Below are 10,205 nucleotides of genomic sequence, written 5' to 3'. Positions count from 1 at the left end.
CCTTCCCTTTTATTGCTTTGCAACCCTGTGGACAATTTTGACTGAATCTGAAGGATCAAAAGCTCAGAGAAGTCACCTCCCTGCCAGTTTTGTGCCAGTGGGCAGGTGAGTAAGTGTTTAGATCTTCCAACCCCATGGAAAGTTGGGAGTGTGGGCCCAGCCCCTGCTAGATGCTGGTGCCTCCCTCCTTGTGGGAGGACTGGGAGGCCCATGCAAAGTCCTTTGTGGGAGGAGAGCTACTGTGGTGTGGGGCTGGTCACGCCAGGATGCACTCACGTCTCACTTGCCAAGCTTTTATTGATTTCCAGGTGCTGTGATACATGGCTTTGACTTTCCCCACTTTGCCCCCATTCCTGTCCCAAATCTGCTCCCAAGAGCTTCCTAACAGCAGGTTCTAGGGGGATGGTGCACATGGGGACCTGGGACAGTGCCATGCCCACTGCTCTCTGCATCCCAACTGTGTCCCTGGAGCTCTGCATGGCTGTGCCAGTTCCCCTGACCCTGTGCTGCTCCTCATTGGCATCCTGCGATAGCTGCTGACTCCTGTTACTGAGTCGCACATGCTGAGGGTGGCATGGTGTGTCTCCAAGGGAGGCTGCAGGGATGGCTGCTGTCAGAGCTGTGCTTGGGCCCCGTAGCACTCTGCTCTGGGGAGCTTTTCCTTCACAGCATGAGGATCTGCTCCTGCTGTTACCCTGAGCACTACCCAGCTTTGTTATAGACGGTGTCCACAGCTGAGGCTGCCTGACACCAATCCTGATGCTTGGCGGGCTGCAGGGCAGGTTGAGGGGGTCCTGGCCAGGAGGGGAGTGTGACAAGAAGTGAGAACCTGCTGGTGGGTTCCGTACAATGCAGCGTGCTGCTGGCATCTTGGGCAGGGGTGCCAGCTGGGGGAATTTGAGTGCTCATGGCATAGCTCATGCCCTCTGCCCTCCTGAGTGTTTGCAGGAAGGACTGCAGTGGTCATGGCAGGATCAGGGCTAGCGCTTGCCTGCTGCCTGACCCTGGCCCTGTGCCCACCTGGGCACATGCCCGGCTCACTGTGGAGGCCGAACCACGGAGTGATAGGCCTGCACTATCTCCTCCTCGTTGGGGCAGGTGTATTTGAACTCCTTGGTTTCCTTGGCATTGTTGAGGTAGCGCCACACGCCCTGCAGATCCTTGGGGATCCCAAAGCGGCGGTAATGCTGACACACAACCTGTGGGCAGAAACAGGGTGAGCCCTGGCCTGGCTCTGCATGCTTGTAATGTGCCAAGGAGGGGCCAGGGTGACAGTTTTCATGGGCAGGAGCAAGCCAGGAGGGGTGGCATGGGGTGAGGGGACATCCTGGATGCTGCATGGGGGATGCAAGGAAGAAAGAGGACTACAGAAGGACCCATGCTGGATGATGGACAGGAGTCACTGGCAGGGAGGCACCAGGCAGATGTGGTGAACAGGAGGTGATACAGGGTTTGGCACGTGATGGGGGTGAAGGAGTAGGGAATGGCTGTAGAGGAGTGATGGGCTGGCACCCAGGAGGAGGGCATGGCGGAGACAGTGCTGGGAAGCAGGGGCAAGGGAAAGGGCACAGCGCCAGGATGCCCATGCTTACCTGAACGATGTTGAGCTTGGGCAGTAGGTTGCAGTCAGCTAATGTGAGCTGGTCGCCATCCAGGAAGCGGCGCTGGGAAACTGGGAGGCGCGGGTCACGGGCCAACTCGTGCTCCAGGGGGGCTTTCAGGTACTCATCCAGCTTCAGGAGGGCCTTCAGCAGGCTCCGCTGCAGTGCTGTGGGGAGGATGGGCAAAGCCAGCTATGCCATGGCACTGCCCTGCTGCTGCCACCGTGCCCAGCAGCTTTGCCATGCCTTTGGTGTGGCATGCTGCTGGCCAAAGCCTGCCTGCTCTGCCACCCTGTCCTTGTGCCCAGGTGGCCCTTGCCTGCCTTGTTCTTGCCTTGCTTGGACCAGGCAAAAGCTGTGAGCACCTTCCCCTGCCCACCCTAGGGAGCCCTGGCACAGCCATGCTGGGCCATGTGGGCAACAGGCAGTGTGGGGAGAATGTTTGCTGGTCTTGGAGAGACAGCGGTGACCATGGGCAGTGGAGGGCTGAAAAGACCTAGGGTTCCTTGGCCAGGCTCTGGGATAATGGCACCTGAAAGGCTGCGTGGGGTGAGCCAGCATGGCATGGCAGAGAGTATCCCCCAGCTCCTCACCCTCATCCTGGGCAGGCACCGGGTTCTTGATGAAGGTGGAGAACTTGTGGAAGACATCGTTCCCGGCCAACCTTGACTCCTTGTACCGTGGGTTGAGGCTGGGGAACCTGCGGGGACATGGGCACAGCTGGTGCCAGACCCAGATGCTGCAGTCCCTCCCTCCCACCCCCAGTTTCTCAGCAGTTCCTTTGCCCCTCTCAGGACAGTGCCAGCCACTGACATGGGAGGCCTCAGCTGTTCCTCCAGGAAGTCCTCGATGATGCTGGTGTCGGTCTTGGGCTCACCATTGTAGAGCAGCACAGGCAGCTGGGCCCCTGGGGCAAAGTCCTTCAGCACGTCCAGTGCCCTGTGGGAGACGAGGGCACTCCCTGACTCCTGGCATTGACCAGGGCTGTGTGGGGCACCATGTGTGTGCTTGGTGGGGGTGTCAGGGGGAGACTAGGGCTCTGCCTAGCCCGTGGAGCTAGGACATGACCTGAGTTGCCCCCTGTGAGCCCATGTCCTGGGCAAAGGGACGAGGTGAACCCCTGGAGCTGCCCCTGCCCCAGTGCATGCCCATGGTGGGGGGGGGGGGGAACAGGACAGGACAGGACAGGACTCTGCCTTGGGAAATGCCCACCAACCTCCCTCAGGGCAGTGGTGAGCAACGAGGGGGTATAATGGCCTCTAGTCATCCCACAGTGCCCACTCTTCATGCCCCAAGGTGTTGGGGACCTATCTGCCCCCCCAACACACACACACCCCACCAGGTGTCTGTGTGCCAGGGCAGGCATGTCCCACCCCTGGGCCATGCCCACAGTGCTGCTGCCCAGGGCTGGCAGCCTTTTGGGGCACGGCAGCAGGTGCACAGCAGCAGGGAGGAGGTACCACTCACCTCTTCACATCCACGGTGGTGAGGGTGAAGGGCACCCCTTTGAGCAGCAGCACCATGAAGAGCCGCTGGCAGAAGGGGCAGTGGCCCATGCTCTCCCCATCCTCGCTTGCCTGCAGGGGACATGTGGAGCTCAGCCCCTCCTTGAGCACCCAGCCAGGGCTGAGTCCTGGGGGGCAGCCCCCACCCAGGCAGGCGGGCACAGCGGCTGAGTCAGGGTGCTGCGGGCAAGGCCTGTGCCAACCCTGCTGGCAAAGCCCGGGGCTGGCCTCCAGCCAGAGCACGAGCTCCAGCGCAGGCAGGCACCCGCTGCGCAGCGTGCAGCGCTGGCCCCAGCCTGCTCGTGGGGCTGCCACACTCCACCCTGGAGCGGCCGCGTGGCATGGTGGGTGCTGGCCCGGCACAGCAGAGCGGTGGTGGGAGACCTGCGAGCTCCTTCTGCGCCCTCCCCCCCTCCCCAGCCCAGCAGTGCCCAGAGGCTGGGACTCGGGCACAGCAGCTGCAGGGGCACTGGGGGGTGGCTGTGGCAGGGCACAGACCAGGGGACTGAGTGTGCAGTAGGCCCTGGGAAGGCAACAGTGATGCTGGTTGGGGGGGGGGGGGGTGTCGTCCCATAGCCTCTTGGCACGATACCAGGCAGCCCATGTCATGCCCTGGGCAGCTGGACAAACCTCTCCCTCTACCCATAGACACAGGAAAGGGGCCTTGGGAGGGTGGCACTCCCAGCCCAATGCCCCCCAGACTGAGCACCCCCCGGCTCCCTGGTGCTCGCAGGGCCGGAGCAGCAAAGCTATGCCTTTGGCAAAGAGCACTGAACCATCCATGCTGTGTCCCGTGGTGCTGCTGGGGGCTGTGCCGGCTGGGCACTGCCCTGGGCAGGGACCACCCTAGCCGTGGGCACCCCCCTCCAAGAGTTGGTGGCCTGCAGCTGTGGCATTGCCCCAGGTGCGCCCACCAACATCATGCAACGGTCAGGCCCCAGGCACCCCCCAACCCCCCCCCCCCCGCCCCGTCCGCTCCTCACCTTGACAAAGAGCTGGATTTGGGGTTTCTCAGCCATGCTGGGTGGTGGCTGCCAGCCGGCGGGTGGCTGTGCTGTGAGTGCCGGTGCCGGAGCCACCCAGCTCCGCTGCCCCTCCCAGCCCACATTCCTGCCTGGGGTGCACCCACCTCCTACCCACGCCTGGCCCTGTGGCAGGGCCTGGGACGCCCTGCTGTGGGGCCCTGGGTGCTGCTTGCGGCTTGGGTGCCAGCTCACTCTGCTGCAGGGACTGGCCTTAGCAAATGCCCTGCTTGGGCAGTCAGTGCCACCCCAGAGAGCCCCACCAGTGGCTCTGGCCTTAGAAAATGCAAAGTGCCGGCATGGCCCCATATTGTGCCAAGCTCCCTTTGCCCAAACCAAGCTCCTGAAATCCCTTCCCAACAGGGCACTACAAATCCCCTCCTGGGCCCTTGCCCAGCCTGCCCCCCTCCCAGGGCACCCTGGCACCAGCAGCTCTGACCCCATACCCACCTCCAGCTAGCAACCACACAACCTCACTGACTCCAGTTATTATTTTTTATTTAAAACAATCATTATTTATTTTCACATTTCACCTTTTTTTTTTTTTTTTTTTTTTCATTTGCTAGCAATATACAGGCTCTTCCGGAGCGTTCCCACCCCTCTGAGTGCCCGGGGCTGTACGTGGCACGGGCTCACTGTGCCCACAGCTGGAGCAGCCCAGGGCCCCACTGGCAGCCAAGGAAGTGCAGAGCGGAGGCGAGGTGGCGAGCAGGGCCAAACTCAATAAAGCAAATAGCATTAAGGCAGCACGCCCAGCACCAGGGCCGGGAGAGAGCAGCCACCCTCGTTCCAGGGAAATGCTCTCCCTTTCCAGCCCCCCCCCCCATCATGGGGCACCTATCTTTGCAGCCACCGGCTGGGTCTCTCCGAGGCTAAGGCAGCCCCAGCTTGTGCTGGCTCCTGGGCCAGCCCTGAACTCGGGGCAGGGAGGCCACCGTGGCTGCTCAGGCTGGTGAGCCGGGCCACACTGGCGTGCCACGTGTCCCAGGCATGCCATGTTGCAGGAGGCACCAAAGCATCTTAATTGCCCAGTCAAGGTGCCAGGGCCCTGGGAGCACAGCATGGCACCAGATCAGGCCAGCTGGGGTGTCTCCCTGGGAACGGGCGCGTCGGGGCTGGCGCCTCACCCTGAGTACCCGCACCATGTGGGAGCCCGGGGAGCTGGGAGCACGGCAGGAGCACTGCGGGGCCACCCACCCACAGGGGAGCACCATGCCTGGTTGCCTCCCCGCCCTTGCATGGGCACCCAAAGGGGGCTCAGATGGCCGGACAGGGGGCTGAGCCATTGCACCTCCCAGGTCACACCGGGAGGCTTGCAGGTGACACTGACCTTCCTCCCCCTGGTGGTAGAGGACTAACCCAAAGCTGGCTCATTCTCCTGCGCCAATCCAGCCAGGAAGGCACTGCAGGCTGGGCAAGGGGGTCAGGAGCACCCGTAGGTGGGGGGCCATCAGCTAGCTGTCCCTATCCACATCAGCCAGGGTACCAGCCAGTTTCCAATATGCCGTAAAAAATATATGGTCTGAAAATAGAGCTTATTTTCCCCCCCCCCAGTTTTCCCCTATTGAAAATACTGTATATTGTATCACAATCTATAGCACGTGGCATAAAGGACTGGTGAGCCCTAGGCTGGGGGGAGACATGGGTACAGCAGAGGCCCCCCCCCCACAGCCCCCCATTCAGCCCCCACATTTCCGAGCCCCGGGACGAGCAAGACGAAGAGACTCAAGCACGTGAACGCAGGCAGCGAAGCCCTGGGAACTGGCAGCCTGCCCAGGGCATGAGCGCCCTGCTCCCAGCTGCAGCATGATGCTGCAGACCCGGAGAGGAGCCACCCCTGGGGTCAGCAGGTGCCCACAGACATTAAACCTGCTCTTGCAGGGCACAGACAACGCTTGAGGTGGAGCGGGGGCCGTGCACTTGGCGAAGCCATCCCAGGTCGCTGCGAAAGTCCAGGTGCACAGGATGGGCTGTTGGGGTTAGTGGGACAGGACCCTGCTTTGGGCACAGCTCCAGGTTGCAGAGCTGCTGCGGGCAGGGAGGTGGCAGGAGGCCAAGAGCTGCACTGGCTCAGCACCCCCCTCCCCCCCCTCCCGCCCCATCCTTGAGCTGGCAGCAGGACCCTCTGCAGAAAGGAGGGGCACTGCCAGCTGAGAGGGTGCCAGGGGACACGGCTGCAAGAGTGCTCCTCCCACCTGCTGCCCGCCCCAGGTGGCACTGCCAGCCGAGGACGTGGCAGCAGGGGCTGCTGGTGGCTGCACATAAGAGCATGACCCCGGCCACCGTGGTCCGTCCTTCCCTCCCCAACACTGCCTGGGCACCACTCCCTGCTGGCCAGGCTGGCATCGGAGCTCTCTGGGCTGCCCTGAGCTTTACCCCCACTTGATGCCACCTGACTCCCAGCTTCAAAAACCATCCTGGGGGGGGGGGGGGTGGCTCCTCCCTCTCCCAGTGCTGCCAGTAAACCAACGTGGAAAGCAGCGCAGGTGGCTCCCATACTGGGATGGATGTTGAGGCTCTAAGAGATGAATGCTGAGGCAAGGGAGAAAAGGAAGGGGAGACACCAGAAGGGTGGCACAGCAGTTGGGCAATGCCTCGACAGGGCACACAGACGCAGACGAGGGAGGTGAGGGCAGGCAGGAGGGCAGGTGAGGGGCGCTGGGAGGAGGGACATGGCTGGGGGCAGAGGGGAGAAACAGCTGGTGCCAGCATGTGAAATACCCTGTGAAATGCCCCTCTGCCCCACCACGTGCCCCTTTGGGAGGGTGCCGGTGCCCAGCCTCAGGGATGGAGCCATGAGCCCATGGCCCCCAGAGAGAGCCAGGGTAGTTGGTGCCTCCCTGCAGCAGGAGAGGGTACAGGAAAAGGAAGGACAAAGAGCTAGGCTGGGGCAGGCGAGTGCTGGAGCTGGGCACCGGCGCTGGGCAAGGCACAGAGCCAGGCACCGCGTGGAGCTGGGCTGGCACACAGAGCTGTGCGTTGGGTGAGCGAGTCCTCAGGGCTGCCTGGCTGGCAGCGTGCAGCAGGCAGCCATGGCCGCGAGGCACCTGCGGGCTCAGGCTGCGTCCGGAGGCCCAGACCGCTCTACCTGGCAGAAAAGTGTCCAGGCAGTATGCGGCTAGTAGGGCCAAGACGCCTGTCTCTCGCAGGTTCAAGGTCCCTGGTGAAATTCCGTGGGCAGTGCCGGGGACAGAAATCAAACACAGGTAAAGCACAAAGCAGAGCTTCTGCCCCTCGTGGTGCTGGGACGGCTGGCATGGTGCCGAGCCCCGTATGGTGCCAGGTGAAGTGCCAAGCCATGAAGGGGTAATGGAAATACGGACAAAGCAGCAATCCTTCCTCTCTGACCTTCTGGGCAGGCTTGGGGTGGCAGTGGGGCAGAGACGTCCCTGCTGCTGGCAGTCCCTCAGGGTAGGTACAGACGTGGGTGTCCGAAGGCAACGCTCACTGGCCTCTTCCCTGCCACAAGACATGCAGAGCTCGTGGCACCAACTCAAAACCACATCCTTTGCTTCACAGTCTCTGTCCGTGGCATGCGCCAGCCGGGCAAATCGGCCAAGGATGGCAGCCCCCTGCACCATCTGGAGACACTGCCCCATAGCTGAAGGGGATGAAGGCCAGCCCGGCAGGCAGTGGTTCCCGGGGTCTGTCCAGGCTGGCACTGCACCCGTCGTCCGTCCTCCCTGTCACGCTCCTCTGGCCATGGGCAGAAGGGCCTGGCCTCCCCTGGGGCAGGCAGAGATGGCCGCTGGATGTGTCCGTGCGACGCGGGGGCGAAAGGAGGGGAGAGGCGAAAAGGGTTCGGTGGCTTCAAAGCTGGGGGCTCGGTTCCCCCCTCGGGTCCTCAGCACAGTGTGTCCGTGTTGAATGAGAGCTGAGCCTGCAGAGAGGGAGACAGGGGAGCACTCAGGGGCCAGGAAGGGGTGTCAGGGGCAGAGGGGCGCAGCAAGTCCTGGGGGTGATCCTAGGGCAAGGATCTGGCCAGGGTAGTGGGGGGAGTCCCTGAAGCCTCCCTTCCCGGAGAGCATCCTTGTGCCTGCCTCTGTCCCCGAAGGGCCATGTTTTCCCGAGACAAGCCCCTGGGCATGGGCTGTGTTGCCCAGCATGACACCATGGCTTTGGCTACAAAACCCCACGGCAGGGGGCATCAGCTTGGACTAGGGCCACCCAGATGCTTCTTCCCTGGCCCCACAAGACTGGTGTCAGGACGGCCTCTCACCCTCTCCTCCTCGAAGCTGATGAGGCCTTCATCATCGGTCTCCAGATCCTCCTGCTCCTCCACCACAAGGGCCCGCAGCTCCGTGGGGGCTGCCCGTGGGCGCAGCAGGCTGAGCACCCGCTCCAGAGGTGACTGCAGGGCACAGCTGGGGCTTGTCTCCTGCTGCTCCAGGTTGTCACTTTGCTTCTTGGCAAAATTCACAAACACCTGGCAGGAAAGGGGGAGAGTGGCTACCAGAGACGCCATGTGGACCCCCACCCTGGGCTGCCCCTTGCCTGGCATCTCTGCCCTGGGGCAATCTCTGCTGGAGATTGGCCATGGTTTCATCCCCACACCCACAGACCATGCACTGGCTTAGATCCCAAGGGAAGCTTCTGCTAGGCATTTTGTCACGAGCCCCAGGCATGGCCACCCTTCCTGGAAATGCCCACCCAGCCACCTGCACTGTCCCAGGCCTCACATTGTCCAGGGTGGTCTGGCTGACGGAATAGTCTTCGATGCCCAGCACGTCCACCACCTGCTCCATCTTGCTGAAGACCTGTGCCAGTGAAATCTGGTCCGATTTGAGCTGGTACTGGGTCTTGGTGTGGTGCCGCTCCTGCAGGGGACAGTGAGGTCAGGTCTGAGCCCCCACATGCCCAAACCCTGTTTCATTACACTGCTAGGGGAGAGAGGGACACAGAGGTGTCCTAGACGAAGGAATGGCATGAGGCCATTGATCTCCACAGGAGACAAAGGGTGCTGTCACCCTGACACGTGGGCTAGCAGAAGGTGGCACTTCCACTGCAAGGCAGCTCACCTTGAGGATGGCCTCGGGGAAGTTGCGGTTGAAGAACCTCACCACCTCCTTGACATTGAGACTGGACTTGGTCCGCACTGTGATCATGTAGCCATCTCCAAACCTGGGCAGAGACAAGGGAGGTCATGGGGGACCTGTCTCCGCACCTGGGCCTCTACAGAGGACTGACCCCATGGAAACCTGCACACTGATGATGACACTTGCCTGGCAGCAACTGTACCCACTAAGATGGTACCAGGATGGTCAAGCACCAGTGTAGGCTGCCCAGATCCCCCTGCCCACCCTCTCAAGCAGCACCCATGCAAAAGGCTGACATTTTGCCTCAGGAACCATGCTGTCACCCTGCCACGTGGGAGCCTGGCACCCTCCTATCCTGCAGTGTGCACTGGCAGATGGGCGCTAGACCCTCACCAGGCTCTTACCTGTTTTTCAAGTGCTGGATGCTGCCGAGACATTTGAGTCGCCCATTCACCATGATGGCCAGGCGGGTGCAGAGCGCCTCGCACTCCTCCATGCTGGGGAGACAGCACAGGATTGAGCAGGGTGAGAAGAAGCAACATGGTATGGGCAGATAGGGCAATGCTCACTTGCCAGAGGATGCGGCACAGGACTCGGTGGGGAGATGGGGAGCTGAGCTCCTCAAGCCTTCATCCTTGGCATTGGGGCATTGCCAACCATGATGGGAGAAAGAAACAGGGTTTTCCAGGCTTGTGCCCAACTCCCTCACTAGTGCCTGCCCCCCTGGGATGAAAAGCCCTTCTCCCTCCTGGCTTCTTGCCCATGTTGCACGCTAGGGTGCCTAGAGGAGTCGTGGGCCCAGCCTGAAGCCCCCCAGACCTGTGGGATGTGAGCACCACGGAGCGGCCTGTTTTGATGACATCCAGGATGAGATTCCAAAGGAAGCGCCGTGCCTTAGGGTCCATCCCCGTTGTGGGCTCGTCCTGCGGGAAGGAGGGTACCTCAGCTACGCCAGCCACTCCAGGGGGACCTGACCACCCCCTTTCTTCCCATTCCATGGGCTCGACTCTGCTTCCCTAACCCTCAGCCTGGGACACCGTC

General features: G+C 62.0%; 2 protein-coding genes across 6 annotated transcripts in view; both read right to left on the bottom strand.

The window, feature by feature from the left end:
- Positions 1-279: 279 nt before the first annotated feature.
- CLIC3 (chloride intracellular channel 3) lies at positions 280-4,179 on the bottom strand. Its single transcript, XM_013954467.1, has 6 exons — positions 4,090-4,179; positions 3,069-3,178; positions 2,415-2,540; positions 2,195-2,301; positions 1,593-1,768; positions 280-1,199 (listed from the first exon to the last, which is right to left on the bottom strand). The coding sequence occupies exons 1-6, from the start codon at positions 4,123-4,125 to the stop codon at positions 1,038-1,040; spliced, it is 717 nt and encodes a 238-aa protein (XP_013809921.1). The 5' UTR covers positions 4,126-4,179; the 3' UTR covers positions 280-1,037.
- A 3,750-nt stretch (positions 4,180-7,929) lies between these two features.
- ABCA2 (ATP binding cassette subfamily A member 2) overlaps positions 7,930-10,205 on the bottom strand; it is a 43,524-nt gene continuing 41,248 nt past the window's right edge. For all 5 annotated transcript variants that reach the window (XM_067309411.1, XM_067309414.1, XM_067309412.1 and 2 more), the window contains 6 exons: positions 9,984-10,087; positions 9,569-9,661; positions 9,147-9,249; positions 8,808-8,945; positions 8,348-8,554; positions 7,930-8,008 (listed from right to left, as the gene is read on the bottom strand). In XM_067309411.1, the coding sequence (XP_067165512.1) occupies positions 7,973-8,008; positions 8,348-8,554; positions 8,808-8,945; positions 9,147-9,249; positions 9,569-9,661; positions 9,984-10,087 (681 nt within the window). In that variant the 3' untranslated portion in view covers positions 7,930-7,972. The remainder of the gene's footprint in view (positions 8,009-8,347; positions 8,555-8,807; positions 8,946-9,146; positions 9,250-9,568; positions 9,662-9,983; positions 10,088-10,205) is intronic.

This window comes from Apteryx mantelli, chromosome 21 (assembly GCF_036417845.1).
Source record: "Apteryx mantelli isolate bAptMan1 chromosome 21, bAptMan1.hap1, whole genome shotgun sequence".
In the NCBI taxonomy this organism is placed as follows: domain Eukaryota; kingdom Metazoa; phylum Chordata; class Aves; order Apterygiformes; family Apterygidae; genus Apteryx; species Apteryx mantelli.
Note: the sequence above shows the minus strand (reverse complement) of the source record. Positions and strands in the feature narration are given on the sequence as shown.